Source organism: Macaca thibetana, chromosome 20 (genome assembly GCF_024542745.1).
Source record: "Macaca thibetana thibetana isolate TM-01 chromosome 20, ASM2454274v1, whole genome shotgun sequence".
NCBI classification, from domain to species: Eukaryota; Metazoa; Chordata; class Mammalia; order Primates; family Cercopithecidae; genus Macaca; species Macaca thibetana.
In genome coordinates, this window is record NC_065597.1 from 58,653,840 (window position 1) to 58,668,981 (window position 15,142).

Genomic DNA, 15,142 nt, shown 5'->3' on the forward strand with positions numbered 1-15,142 from the left:
CCCCATTCATGCTAGCCCCTGGTAACCATCAGTCTGTCTCCTGCCTCTATGGATTTACCAATTCTAGATAGTTCATATAAAGGCAGTCATACAATATATGGCCTTTTGGGTCTGCATCTTTTGCTTGGCATAATGTTTTCCAGGTTCATCCATGCTGCAGCAGATGTCGGTGCTCCATGCCTTGTTTTTGCCTGCTCAGCATCCATTTATGATTTCCCTGGGAACCACATGTTGCTTGACTTTGGACTCATCCTTAACTCTCAGTTTACTTGGGTTTGTATCCTCCCTGTAGCACCAGGGGTGGGAACATGACCCAGGATGGATCAGAGCATCCCAACTGTCTGGCCTCCATAAATCAGTTCAGGGATGGGCCATCAATGCAAGCTGGGTCTGAGACTAGGTCTTGGATTGTTGCTGGAGTTACTGAGAAGGAGGGGCTTTTCTATGAGATTTCTGGCACGGAGGATGTGAGCCTAGGGCTGCTGGTAGCCATCTCATCACCATGAATATATAGGTTGTCTGACAATGCAGCAAACTGGAAATAGGAGACAGAAAGACACAGTGCCAAGGGCTTGATGGGTTCACTTGCGATTCTGGATCTCACTGTGCCTGACCCTCTCCCAGACTTGTGTGTAACGTATTTAAAGGCATTTTTGAGATGAGATTCCTCACTTGCGTTTGAAAAACTCCTAATACATGCCTGAATGATTTCAACTTCGTCACAACCATGATGTGTGGGGAGGTTCTCAGGCTCGAGACAGGGCAGGTAGCCAGGGCTGTGGCACAAAAATGCCTCCTCTTCCACTAGGCCAGTCTGCTTAGAGTTCTAGAGCTGTCTGCATTTCTACAACAGACCTCATTACTCTGTCTTCAGACTGGAGTCACCTGTCTCCTCGCAGATAGCCTTGGTTCTCACTACAACACACCTTGGCTTCAGACTTTGTGCCTCCCTTTCAGGTCCTAGGACAGTGCAGGTCAACTGCTCAAGAAAAGTCTACTGACTTCAGGGTTTGGAAGCTGAAGATGGTCCTGCCTTGTTAGTCAAGCTGAATTCCAGAAAGAACTCCCCCCTCACTGGGCTTCCCACAAATCCACTGACATCTACTCAAGGGAATGACTTGAAACCTCATTAGTAAACCTACATTCTTAGCACTTTCTTTTCTGCATGAGCAGAAAGCCTACCTCTAGACATTGGCTACTATGGAAGATAATGGCATAATACATCTAAGTCATCACAAAATGGATGACGGTGTAATGAAACGGCGATGACGATGATGCTGGCAGGGAACAGACTTAATTTGGCTGAAATGTGCCTTTCATCTACGGGGCAGTGTGGCTTTACCTGTCACCAGCTGGGTGACCTCAAAATGTTAAGGAGTCCTCTCTTGAGTTTCAGTTTGTTCCTTGGTAAAATACAAAGTTGGTGTAGATCTGGGTTGTCAAGTTAGATCCCTATAGGGGGGTCAGACAGATAATGGAAGCGTGTGAAGCAGCCTGGGTATGAAAAAACAAGCAGTGATGAAATTAGCAGAGCAGTGAAGGACACACATTCTGAAATGCACTTCCATTCCTTTAAAACAAAAAAGTGTCTCTGGTTAAATAAAACATCTCTCTAGGATGAATACAGTCCCTAAGCCACCGGTCCAGTCATAATGATACTGGGTTAGGTAATTCCCAAGGTACTCTCCAGCTTTGACATTCTGTAAGTCACTTTGTTATACTGAGGAGAAGGGTGTGGGGCAAACAATACATCTCATATGGATACATGGGAGCCTGGAGAAGACTGGCAACTTTTCTAAGGACACACAGAGGACTCAACATAAGGGCAGAACCAACCAAAATACCCAGGTGTCCAATGTCACGGGTCTTGCTCTTTCTCTAACATATCTTTCCACATGCAAAATCTCAGCTTATTAGCAAAGCCATGTTCTTGCTGGAGAGGAGTCCTCTCTGAGTCTCAGTTTCCCTCTTGGTAAATTACAAAGTTGGGCTACGTCTGGGTTGTAAAGTTAAATCCCTACGGGGTCAGAAAGACAACGGAAGACAGATAATCCAAGCTCATTAGCAAAGTCATGTTCTTACTGGGGAGGAACTCAGTGAAGATTTTTCGTAATACTCACAGTATTAACCCACTGAAATGTAACCGAGCGCTCACTGGGCCATTAAAGGAAGTCCCTGAGTTTAGGAAAATAAAACCCTGCCTTGAACCTGGCTAGTGCTAATTATACAAAAATGTCCAGTCGGTGCACTTAACCATGCTTGAAACTTTCAATTTTAGATAATTTGTATTCAAACTTACATGGTTACCAGATTAACCGTGAGAGAGAGAAAGAGACAAGAAATACAGGTGAGAGGACTAGCAAAATTTTTCTTTCCATGCACCAGGTTTTTAATTTCATGTTCCATTATATGGGATAATAGCATCGTCTTGCAATTTTAATGTGATGTCCCAGACCATAATATTCAAATACAATATTTATGCAGTCATCTCCAAAATGAAATATTCATGGGATTGGGAGATGGGTTGCTGTATTTACTGCATTCAAAAACGGAAATGCTGCAAATGCATGCTTTGGTTAACTAAGAGTAAACGGAGACAGCTAATTCCCGAGGTCTCAGAAGAGTTTCTGGAGTCAGAGGGGTGAACGGGGACTTAGTTTTGGACTAGGAGATGGTGGCAGAGGCCCAGCAACTGGCTATCTACCAGGGGAGAGGCATCAGCTGTTTGGGCAGGGATTTGCGTTTTTTCTTCCCTTTCTTTACCGTAACTTGAAAAGGTAAAATTGGAAGGCAAGGTAAGTCAGTGAACACCTGGGTGACTTTATAAAATACGGCTCACCGACAAGTGGCGCACGGCTCTCTCACCTGAGGCATGGAGTGCAGATATGTAACAATAAGCGCAATATACAAAAGGTGCCCAGTGATGCGCTCTTCCTCTTCATTTCCCATTGAGTAGGTTACCTGGGGCAACTGGGGCAACAGGTGACACTACAGCAAACAGACACTGGGTGATCTAGGTACTAATCCTGCCTCTGCGTTCGCAGGCTATGAGGTGTGGGGCTGGCTTAACCTCTCTGAATGCCAGTTTCCTCATCTGTAAGATGAGCCCCCTGACACCTGTCTTGACAGCCTCCTGAATCAGCTGCAAAAGTGTGATGGATGATGCTTCTCAGAGGGCCTTGCAAAGTGTTTAGTAAGCACTGTTCACCCAAGCAATGAACCGACTCAACCATCCCTCCCCCAAACCTGGCATCCTCCATCCTCCTCTCATGCTTTGTATTTCTCCACAGGACTTTTCACTTTCTAACACAATGTACAAGATATTTATTTAGTCTGTTGTCCATTTCCGCTCAATAGATGTAAGACGGCAGAAATTTTTGTCTATTTTTGTTCACTGCTGTATCCATACTGCTTAGATCGGTGCCTACCGTACAACTGGTGCTTGATAAATATTTACTGAATAAGTGAACAAAGGGAAGGATAACAGCCACACCTGTTGGGCAATCAGGAAGTCACAGACATTTGTTAACTAGGTATCAGATCCTTCTAACACACATGTAACAGAAAAGAAAATTGAAGCTCAGAAAAGTTACATAACTTTCCCAAGGTCACACAGCCAGAAGTCTTGAATTTAAAAGCAGGTCTAGCTGGATCCACTGCAAGCTCTTAAACTCTGCCATCTTTGATGCCCTGATTCACCATAGTCCCACCAAAAAGAGAGAAACAACAGATCTGTGATTTCTAATGCTTGAAAGAGACAATGCCCAGAAATGAGAGAGAATCAAAAGAAAAGGGCTTATTGTTGGCTTTGGAAGAATCATTCTGCCAGACCGCTAGAAGACATCTGTCTTCTACCTGAGGTCAGATATGAAATCATTTACATTCAGCTTTACTTCCTAGGCTCTGAGGAAGGGGCAGTTTACCTTCCTGATATTTTTACCTATTAGCACACTATGGGAAAAAGTCACAGCTATATATCATCCTATTGGGACATCCCAGGGACCAAATCTACTCAGCTGACCATCACAGTTAACTAGACAGAAGGTGGGAAGGAGTCCTGATTCTCCCCCATGGGAGAAGTCAGTTTAAAAAAAAACCATCTATGGCTTTTGGAAATAATGTCAGAAAAGGTGGATGATAAAGAAGTTTCTCAATTCAGTTAATTCACTGGCTACAATCTTGGCATATTCATCGAGTGTGGAATTATTCCAAAATTAAGCTGTTCCACTTTTTTTAGAAGGAATAGCTCTGCTCTTCCAGTTTACAGCATGTTTGAGCAAGAAGGAATCTTCGCAAGCAGCCAATACAGCTAATGCTACAAATTAAAAAAAAAAAAAAAAAAAAAGCCTGAGACCGAAAGTACAAATGATACATCCAAAGTCATACTGCCTAGAAAAAACAAAATCTTCCTTTTTCTGTTTTCCTGTCTGGTAATCTGTTATTGAATCTAGATTACTCTTTCAGCGTAAGTACAACGTCACGATTTTAGTTAAAAAATAAAGTCATGGAATAAATCATACCCACAACGCATGAAATCAGTCAGCTATGTGAACAGGCTCACACATCTCTTCCTAGGCTCTGAGGAATGGGCAGTTTACCTGCCTGAGATTTTTCTCTATTGGCACAAAGTCGCAGCTAAATATTATTCTATTGGGATGCAGGGGCAAGATTTTGAGACCTGGAGCCAGATTACTTGGCCCAAGTCTTGTGTATTCTACTAACCTTGGACAACTTTAATCATGTGGCACTTTGGTTTCTCACAGGGGAAACGGTGATCACAATACCTAATTCATAGAGCTGGTGTGATGATTCAAATGAGCTTGTATACAGGGAGGGCTTAGCACAGTGCTTAGCACATAGTAAGGGCTCCATGATGTTCATTGTGATGCTTTATGTTTTTTTCCTTTATCAAGGTGAATTTCTATCTGTCCTCTTCTCTCTTCTGGGATTTGGTAGACAGGTACATAGGACACCTCCATGGCTAAGAAGAAATCCTTTTGTCTGGCAGAGCAATGATATTTCAGCACCAAGGACAGAAGCCCTCATTTTTGTTGTGCCATAGCCATGGTTGTGGCATGAAGGTGACAAGTGTCTTGGCCATCCTTCTAACTCTGTCCAAGCTCTGGATGAGCTCGCGGGGATTGAGCTCACTGATTTTGAAGTTTGGCAGTTCCACAGGGCCCCTGCTAGCCATCTCTCTCAGGCCCAGGGTAGGCTGTGCCGCTTCCTGGTCTGAACTGGAGTCAACTGTCATGCCTCTCTATCCTACAGTAGCTGGAAGAGCAAGAAGGCCTGGAGACTTCATTCTTTTAGCAGCACTAGAGAGCACCTTTGATATTCCAGGCCCTGCTCTATGCACTGAGAAAACGGTTCTAAATAAGATGGCCATCACCCCTGCCCTTCTCTCTCTTTTAGGTGAGACAAAAAGCCTAAATAATAACAGCTACCATTTATTGAGCATATACTACATTCTAGGCTCTGTTCTATGCCCTTAATATATATTCTTTTGTTTAGAATTCACTGCAGCCCCATGAGGGCTCATTTTACAAATGAAGGAACAGAGACACAGAAAGGTTAAGTAAATTTCCCAAGATCCACACAGCTGGTGAGTGGCAAGGAGGGGATTCAAGCCATAGTAGTCAGGCTCTGCATTCCACACTCTAGCCACAAGGTTCTAATAAGTAAGTAGACATCGAGAAATATGAAACACAAATATACAATTACATGCTATATAGGAACAAATATGGGGGTCATGGTAGAAAATAAAGAGACAGGGGTTTAATTAGTGGAGATCATTGCGGAAGGCTTCGCTGAGGAGCAGGTGGCACGCGAGCTCAAAGAGAAGGCATCAGTCCTCTAAGGAGTTATGGGGAAGGCCTTTATGAGTGACAGAAAATTGAAAGTGCAAGGGCCCTGTGGCTGACAAAAGAAGCTACAGAGAAGTCCTCAGCTTCACAACCTCTCTTCACAGTGGCTGACTTGATCTGATTGGTGGAAGGGACATACCACCCACAAGTCCACGTGGCTTGGATATGGAGGGAAACTCCAAAGTCAGCACCCTGAGGGAGTCAGTGCAACACGGTGGTTAAGCATCCTGACTTCAGGCTGGGCGTGGTGGCTAATGCCTGTAATCCCAGCACTTTGGGAGGTCCAGAGAGGCGGATCACTTGAGCTCAAGAGTTTGAGACCAGCCTGGACAATATGGTGAAACCCCACCTCTACTGAAACTACAAAAATTAGCGAGGCATGGTGGCATGTGCCTATAATCCCAGCTATTTGGGAGACTGAGGCAGGAGAATCGCTTGAACTTTGGAGGTGGAGGTTGGAGTGAGCTGAGATTGCACCCCAGCCTGGGTGACGGAGCAAGACTCTGTCTCAAAAAGAAAAATAAAAAGAATCCCGACTTTGGAGTCACTCTGCTTGGCTTCAAGTCTGTGTCGCCACCTATGAGCTGTGTGTTATTTAATCTTTCCAGCCTCAGTATTCCCTTCTGGAAAATGGGCATGAGAATGATCGCACTTATGTCATGGGGTTGTTGTAGAAAGAGTAAATATCTGTAAGGTGCTTACGACAATCAGTGGCACATGTACCAGTTATAATTGCTGCCCTATGTGGAGAAAGCTGACTTAGGTTTGACATTCAAGGAGGGAAGAAAAAGAAGCTCAAGTGGAAATGCCGAGTCAGTGGCCTGAATCCTGAGGCTGGAGTACCTGCGCTTGGTGGCTCACATTCTTCACAGGGCTCACGTCTCTGAATCAGCTTGCACCGCGAAGCGTCTAAAGGTCTGTTGAGGGCTAATTGGTTTTCCGCATTTCATGTATTTTTAAAAACATTGTTTACTGCCTTTTTTCCTGATTATAAAAGGAAGGCAGAGCCTTCATAGATGGCTTGGAACATAAAAAAATGCAAAGAAGAAAATAAAAATCATACTCTACCTTTCAGAGATGACACTGTGTGTGTACTTCCCGTCTAGCCTTTTGTCGAACTTCTTTGTGTATTGTTTGGAAGGAAGAAAAGTTCTAAAGATGACCTAAAAACACAGGCTGAGGCCCAGGGCGGTATGCGTGTGCAGTTTTGTGTGGGTGCCTACATACTGCCAGACTTTATTTTGACGTGGCTGCTATAATTGGATTAAATAAAGTGAACATGCAAACAGTCATGAACGCATCGGCTGGGTTTAAGGAAAGCAAAAGAGAAATGCAATCTGCTTTCCCTATTGGAGATGAGATATTAATTATCTCCTCGCATCAATCATGGAGCTACAAGTTAGCCAGAAAGAGCTCTTCTCTCAATAAGCAAGCTGGCACCAAAGGGCCTCCCGAAAGTGGATTTGCCTGGAGGAGGTTCCTGGCCAGGCTCTCGACTGATTTGCCAACTTTTGGTTAAACATTTGCTTGTTTATACATCAAAGGAGGTTTGGGTCTGATGATTAGTTCAATGTCAGAAAAGGGGAGCTAGGGAGGCAGCTCAGATGCCACCCCAGCCTCCAACAGGAGAGTGCTGCCTCTGGCCGATGGGGTTCAGACCGGAGAAGAGAAACTTCTCTATACCACTTCTGACCTGGGGCTGGAATCTACCTGCCTGGCTTTCGCATATTTGAAATGATCGCTGTTTCTCTTACTATGCTTCGCCTTATTTTAAGCGTGATATCCATAACTCGTGGGTTGGAGTGGCTAATTTTATAAACTGTCGATACACGTAAGGTCAATACCTAACTCTCATCACATGCCCACTTACAAAGGGCCCAAAAGAATTTCCCATGTCCCCCGTGGACATGAGAGTTGTTGAACATAAGAGTTATTGAGCATTTTTGTAACACCTTAATCATGTGTATATTATCATTAAGATTTTTCTCCTGTCAACAACACCATCATCACCACCACTACCACCACCACCATTATGATCATCATCCACTTAATAGGCACAACTAACTGTCCCCAAGGGCTTTTCCATATATTAATTCGTGCAACAACTCTATGGGATTGGTATGATTATCATCATTCCCATCTTCCAGATGAGAAAACTGATACACATGTAACTCATCTAACTTACCCACGGTCACACACTGTGAGTGGGCATTAGAGCTGGCCCGTGAAACTTCACAGTCTGGCTCCAGAGCCTGGATTCTTAACTGCTATGTTATGTGCTTTATGTAGCATCCTATACAAGAGGCCCCTGAATATTCCGCTCTAAGCCAACTTTATTATTTTTAGAGACACGATCTCGCTTTGTCACCCAGGCTGCAGTGCAGTGGTGCAAGCCTCAAACTCCTGGCCTTAAGCGATCCTCCTACATCAGCCTCCCAAGGTGTTAGGATTACAGGTGTGAGCCACTGCACCTGGCCTCTAAGCCAACTTTAAACAGCTTCAACTGTTTTCTTTCAATGTAGCCTTATTTGAAGCCTAATATCCATAAGTCACGGGTTGGAATGGCTAATTTTATAAATTTGTTGACACACATAAGATCAATACCTAACTTTCATAGCATACCCACTTACAAAGGACCCAAAAGAATCTCCCATGTCCCTGGTGGCACATGAACACACTTTGGAAAAGGCTGACCCTAGAAAGTAGGGGAAGGACCTGTCCCTACCCATGCAAAAAGATATTTCTATTTACATTCAGCAGGATTTTCTTTCATCTGCACACCTTAAGAGCATAAACCTGCAGGTCCTCTCAAATGTAGTCACTATGGAGTAATACAAGAACACAGGCCTTAAAGTCAGACGGAACGAGGTTCCATCTCAGCTCTGTCGTTCACTAGCTGTAGGGCCTTGAGTAAGGTAAAGCGACTCTCCAATCTCAGCTGTATTCATTTCTGAAATGGGGTAACACCTGCTAAATGAGGGTGAAATGAGAAAATGGACTGGAATGCGCCCAGCGCGGGGTCTTCCCGTGGTCAGTGAGGATGCTCCATCTCCCCATTCGCATTATCATTATTTGAATTTTATAAAGATGGAGAAATAGAGGCATGGCCAGTCAAAGCCATTTGCTGACATCCCATGGCGGTGGTCTAGAAGAGCTGGCATTTCGACCCGGGCGGCTGGATTCCAGCATCTACGCTCTTGCGCTTCACACACTGTGTCCCAGGGCTAACACGGGTGCCCTGGTGACCCTGGATGAAGTGGAGAAATTAGATCAACCAGGGAAGGAAAAGGCCCAGAGAAACTCCAATTTTCACTTTCCAGCTCCCTGGAAGGGTCCTGTCCTCACACGCTGAGACTTGAACAGGTTCCAGAGATTTGAAAACCTTCTCTGATGCTCCCTGAGCCAAGGCCAGAGACTTGTAGGGATGTTTCCAAAGACCTGATTATTCAGGCTGAGAGTAAATGTGCGGGCACCTGCTTCCGCAAGCCCTGCTGGGGCTGCCTGGGAAAATGACAATTGTGCTACCTGTCTTGCAGTCTATCTAGAGACTTTACTTTTGGAGGAAAGCAAGGAGAAACAGTGAACACAACCCTCCCCTTCATTTAATAACAGAAACAATCAGGACCAATTTGGCAGCTATTAGAATACTAGTTTGCCTTTATGCCATCTCTTCACAGGGGGAGCCAGAAGTCCAAATTGGTTGCTCAAGGCTGGAGATGAAGAAAGAAGGTCAACACTGCTATTAGGAGCTACGTGGAATTAAAAACCGAGGCACCCTGTGGCCTATTCTGTATTTCACTGCTTGCCTTTGTTCCTCCCCATCTCTCTGTCTTTCAAGATCTCTGCCTCCGTCACTTCCTCTTTTACCAGGGCTGGTCCAGACACATGAAATATCAGAACGGGAAGGAAATTTGGAGACTTTCTCATTCAACCCCCTTGTTTTTCAAAGGGAGAAAATGAAGTCAAGAGAAGCAGAGTAGCTGCCTCAAAGTCACCAGTGCATTGGGAGAAAGCAGACCTAGAACACAGAGAGGCTTCATCACGCGAGAATTATGAGCTTGGACTCCCTGAACACTCACTTGGGCACGAGTGCTGTGAGTTTGACCAAGTAACTTCACCTTTTTGAGTCTCAGTTCCCTTATCCATAAAAGGAGGCTAATATATTGCCAATAATCCCTACTCAGTGCCAGAAAATTAAAAGAACACAGAAAAACAGAACTAATAGAGAGTCTGGGCTTGATGATACAATTTGCGCGGCTTGATTTAGCCATACCTGAAGTCAGCCCTAATGTTTTAGTTACCTGATCTGGTAATGTTCTTTACCCTTAAACTAGTTTGAGCTGGGTTTCTGTCATTTCCCACCAAAAGAGTACTCCCTAACATACCACCAGTGAAGGAATGTGAGCCGAGCCATGCCCACCTCTGGTCACTTGGGAGGGACCACGGATGATGGGCTACAGGTAGGTTTATTCACGCAGCAGGTGAGGCCACAGCTAACAAAGAGGAAAGTGGCAGTGAATGGGACGTTGGCTTGTTCTACTATTAAATGAATGCTAAACTACTGCCCTAACTTCCTGTAAATGAGAAAATCCCAGCTGGGAACTCATGCTCAAGAGTTGGAACTTGTGAGCTATTCTGTCAAGAGACCTTTGGGTTTAGGGTCTTGGAGGGAGGAGTAAGCAACATTTCCTTAGCCTGAGACTTCTTTATGCTGTCCTGCGACATGTGGGTACCACCTGTCAATTACGGATGCACATCAATTATACAAAATGTACTCAGGCACCTAGAGGCACAATTCAGGCCCATTCTCCATCTACTTCTTTCTCCTACCAGCAACAATTTAGTTCTATGTTCATCATAACAATGACATAATCATTGACATCACTATCATCATAGACATTTACTATGCCAAACGCTGCATATGCAGCATCTCCTTTAATCCTCTCAATGACCAAATGAGTATAGGTCTAGTAATATTTTCATATAATATTATGAAACCAGCTCAGAGAGGTGAAGTCACTCATCCAATGCAACACAGTAGATCAGAATTCCAAACCAGAAGGTGAAACCTCACAGTCCCTGCTTTTAACTTGCGCTCTACTCAGCTCCTAGCACAGTGCCTGACAAATAGTGCACAGAGAATAAATCCTGACTAGGCTGAAACAAGTAATTCACAGACAAGTTAATTCATTTACAATGGGACCCCTTCTTGAGACACAACTTTGTTTGCACAAATCACCTATTAGCTGCTATCCGGAAAAGAAAAAGGGTTTTTCCTTCTCTACCTAAGGGTGGGGAACACCAATATCCGAGCCACTTCTGACAACTAACCACCTCCATGGAATCCTTGCACAGTCCTACCTTGCTCCTGTGGCTCTGGGGCCAGAAAACCGTGGGTTCAAATTCTAGCATTTAACCAGTGCGTGATCTTCAGAAAAATCAAGTAAACTCCAGAAGCTTGACAAATGGGGAGAATAATTCTTATAGCTGCATTGAGTGGCTGTGAAAATAAATTTGGATCCTATACAAAAAGGGCCCATTTAGTAGGAACACAATACAGAGTGGCTGTGATTCTTCTGACTCATCCAGACAGGCCTCTCTACTTAGTGGCCTGAATGTAGTAAACTAATCTGTGCTAATTTCCAGAGCACCTTCAACCAGAGCATCTTCAACCAGAGCATCTTCGAGTTCAGGTGTTGCAGCAAGGGGCCTCCTTTTTAATGTAAAGAAGGTAGGCTGTGACTAGGACAGGAACAATCCATAAATAGCAGAATGAAATCAAAGTTTCAATCTAGAAAAATGATACAACACAAGGATTCTAGGGTTACTTTTTTTTTTTTTTTTGAGACAGAGTCTTGCTCTGTTGCCCAGGCTGGAGTGCAATCTCCGCTCACTGCAACCTCCGACTCCCAGGTTCAAGCAATTCTTGTGCCTCGGCCTCCCAAGTAGCTGCGATTATAGGTGTGCACCACCACACCCGGCTAATTTTTGTATTTTTAGTAGAAATGGGGTTTCACCATGTCAGCCAAGCTGGTCTCGAACTCCAGACCTCAGGTGATCCGCCCGCCTCGGCCTCCCAAAGTGCTGGGATTACAGGCATGAGCCACCGCATGCAGCCGGATTACTTCTTAAAAGCTCAGGAGATGGAGCTACCTGCTTGCTTTTGTTCCTCCCCTGCTGTGGATAAGTGGGTAAACTGAGTCACACAGCCAGCCAAAACGACACTCCCACCAGCAATGGCAGAGATTTAAAGCAGAGATTACAAACAGAGATGTGGTCGGGGGCTGGGTTGGGGAACGGGGACAGGCGAGGACTGAGCGACCTAAGATCCAGGAAATAACTGCCATGAGAAAATTCAGGCACAGACTTAATCGACCTTCAGATTTTTTAAGACTGGTTAGAAATCTGGATTTTCATAGGAAATACTGCTGTTTTTAAATAGGGCTATTAATTTTCAAACAAAGCACCTGAATGAAAACAAGATGAAACAAAATACTCTGAGAGCTAAACCATGCATGTTAACAAGCTGAAATTATCCCAAGCACTGCCGAGTGCAATACTAGACCAAGACCCCTGGATGTCAGAGTCACCCTGGACTGGTTTTCAATGTTTCGTTTTTTTTTTTTTTTTCTGAGACGGAGTCTCGCTCTGTCGCCCAAGGTGGAGTACAATGGTGTGATCTTGGTTCATCCCAACCTCCGCCTCCCAGGTTCAAGAGATTCTCCTGTCTCAGCCTCCTGAGTAGCTGGGATTACAGGCGCCTGCAACCACACCCAGCTAATTTTTGTATTTTTAATAGAGACAGGGTTTCACCATGTTGGTCAGGCTGGTCTCGAACTTCTGACCTCGTGATCTGCCCGCCTTGGCCTCCCACAGTGCTGGGATTACAGGCATAAGCCACTGTGCCCGGTCTTTAACGGTATTTTCTATTGAAATAGGGAATCCCATCATGTGATGTCACCTACAGGGGGCACTCAAGACCCTATCCCTTCCAGCTGATGGATGGTCATGGAGACTTGGGCTCAGCTCAATGCTGAACTGTAGAGATGCTGTTTTTTTGACATTGTTCATTTTAAGCGAGAGAGGTGTGAGGGATCTGGGTTGGGGTTCTGGGTGCCTCCAACCCCTGCTGATGTGTTGGGCACCAGTGAGGGAGTGAGGAGGAAATGGGGCTGGGATTAGGACCCCTGGGTTCAAGTCCATGCTGCTATGACACTCTTTTCCACTGCAAGGTCAATTCCCTGAGAGGAAGGGCTTGGTCTTGTTTGCGGCTAGAACAGCGATTGGCACATGCCCATGCTTGGTAAGTATCTGAATGACTCGCTGAATGAACAATCTGGGGACACTGCTTATATTATGGGCCTCAGTCTTCCCATCAATAAAATGGGAATTAACCGTGGATGCCCTACTGAAAGGGTTATTGCAATGAGACATTGGACTCGTGGAAGTCCTTGAGAGCAAATGACCAAAAGGGCTGTGACACCATGAGAAACATCTATGGTTATCTTTGTCCTTGGCTGACAAGAGGGACTACTTCAGATCCCACGCAGACACGGCAAAGGACAGCTGGTGCCAAGCCTTTCTCCCACCCTCAACTTTTCTGTGGTTGCATGAAACCAGCCTAGAAAATTCCCCAAATGATCGCTCAGGTTTTTGCTTCCATTTGGCACAAGGGGTAGGGGGTTGAGGTGTTACCTTGCATTGTCCCGGCCGTGTGACTTCAAGAAATTCATATCTCGGTATCGGGAGAGAAACGCCACCAACTGGTCATTTGTCCTGTGGAAACAAACCAAGGGGAGAGTCAGGTCAGAGACCGTGGGTACTATCTTCGTCAAAGAAACCCAGTTTCACCGATTATGTCAGTCTGCTCGAAGCACCTTCTCTGATCACTTGCACACGGGTTGATAAGGCATCCTCTTTAAATTGCCGTTTTTATGTCACAGTCACTGACTCTTATCACACTATGTTAAAAGGGGCTGTTTGTGCATTTCTCTCCTCTATACTCCAATATACTGGAGACTCTTTGAGGGCAAGTGGAGTGCTCTACATGTTTGGGAATCTCCAGTGCACGGCATTGGGCTTGGCAACAGCAAGTCATCAGTGTGCGGCCCAAAGCTAAATATACAGCAACCTCAGGACCTTTGCATTTGCTTGCCTGGGAAATTTCTCCCAGTATTGCTGGGTTGGTCTTGTCGTCAGGTCTCCTTTCAAAGACCACCTCTTCAGAAAGACCTTTTCCGACCACTTAACCTAAAGTAGTACCTGCCTCCCCTTCTCTCCCCACCTTTATTACATCACTCTGTTTATAATAATTCACTATTGTATAACCACTTGAAAGCATTGACCTTGTTTTCATTAGAATGTAAGCTCCATGAGGACAGAGCCCAGCTGGATTTGTTCAACACTGGCATACAGTAGGAGCTATATTAATGTTGGTTGAATAAATAAATGAATCAAAGTGATGTGTGTTCAAACTGACTCCTTCAAATGCACTTTGAGCAATGAATGCATCAATGAATGGATGGATACCAAGTCCTCGATAACCATGGGCTACTGAATGAGACAGCTTTAAAAAATATGAAGTGCAATACAAATGAGAGACACCGTTCCCAGCATTGTTATCCCAAATTTATCGCCATCAATCTCGGCACTAGCAGTGTAGTCACAGCTAATCAGCCTGCGCATACAGCTGTGACAGTGTTTTAAAAGGCAGTCACACGGGTCTCCATCTGCCAGAAACGCAGTCGCCTCTTCTGCTGAATAAACCCAAACAGGTAAATGGTGCTGATGTGACAGCTCCTTTATCACCAGCTTTCTCTGCTTCGGAATTTTTACTTCGAAAGAAAGCGTTAACTATTGTTTCAAATGGGAGGAACAGAGAAGAGGGCAGAAAGATTAAAAAGAAAAAAACATCTCTGGGGTTATAATAGAAGCTAGACCTTTGAGAAGCAGGACAGTGCCTTAGAAAGCAATGCTTGGGCAGAAAGAGGAAGATCTGGGGACAGATCCCAGCTCCATGACTGAGTCAGCAGCTGTGTGTCCAAGGATGTCATTTAACCTCACTGAATGGTAGCTTGCTCTGAAGACACCTAGGTTGAGAATTAAACATGCCCAGCACCTAGTAGGTCCATCATGCATATATACTGAATGGACAACTGGGTGGATTTTAAGGGCACACAGTAGGTGTACAATCAATGCACGTACCTGCTCTATCTGCCTCCCAACTGTTTGGTCTGAGCTGCCCCTACAGCTCACCCTCCTCCTTCATTTCCCTG

General features: G+C 44.8%; 1 protein-coding gene across 1 annotated transcript in view; it reads right to left on the reverse strand.

The window, feature by feature from the left end:
- XYLT1 (xylosyltransferase 1) overlaps positions 1-15,142 on the reverse strand; it is a 369,876-nt gene that overhangs the window by 42,050 nt on the left and 312,684 nt on the right. Inside the window, exon 6 of the mRNA XM_050774856.1 lies at positions 13,563-13,643. Within this exon, the coding sequence (XP_050630813.1) occupies positions 13,563-13,643 (81 nt within the window). The remainder of the gene's footprint in view (positions 1-13,562; positions 13,644-15,142) is intronic.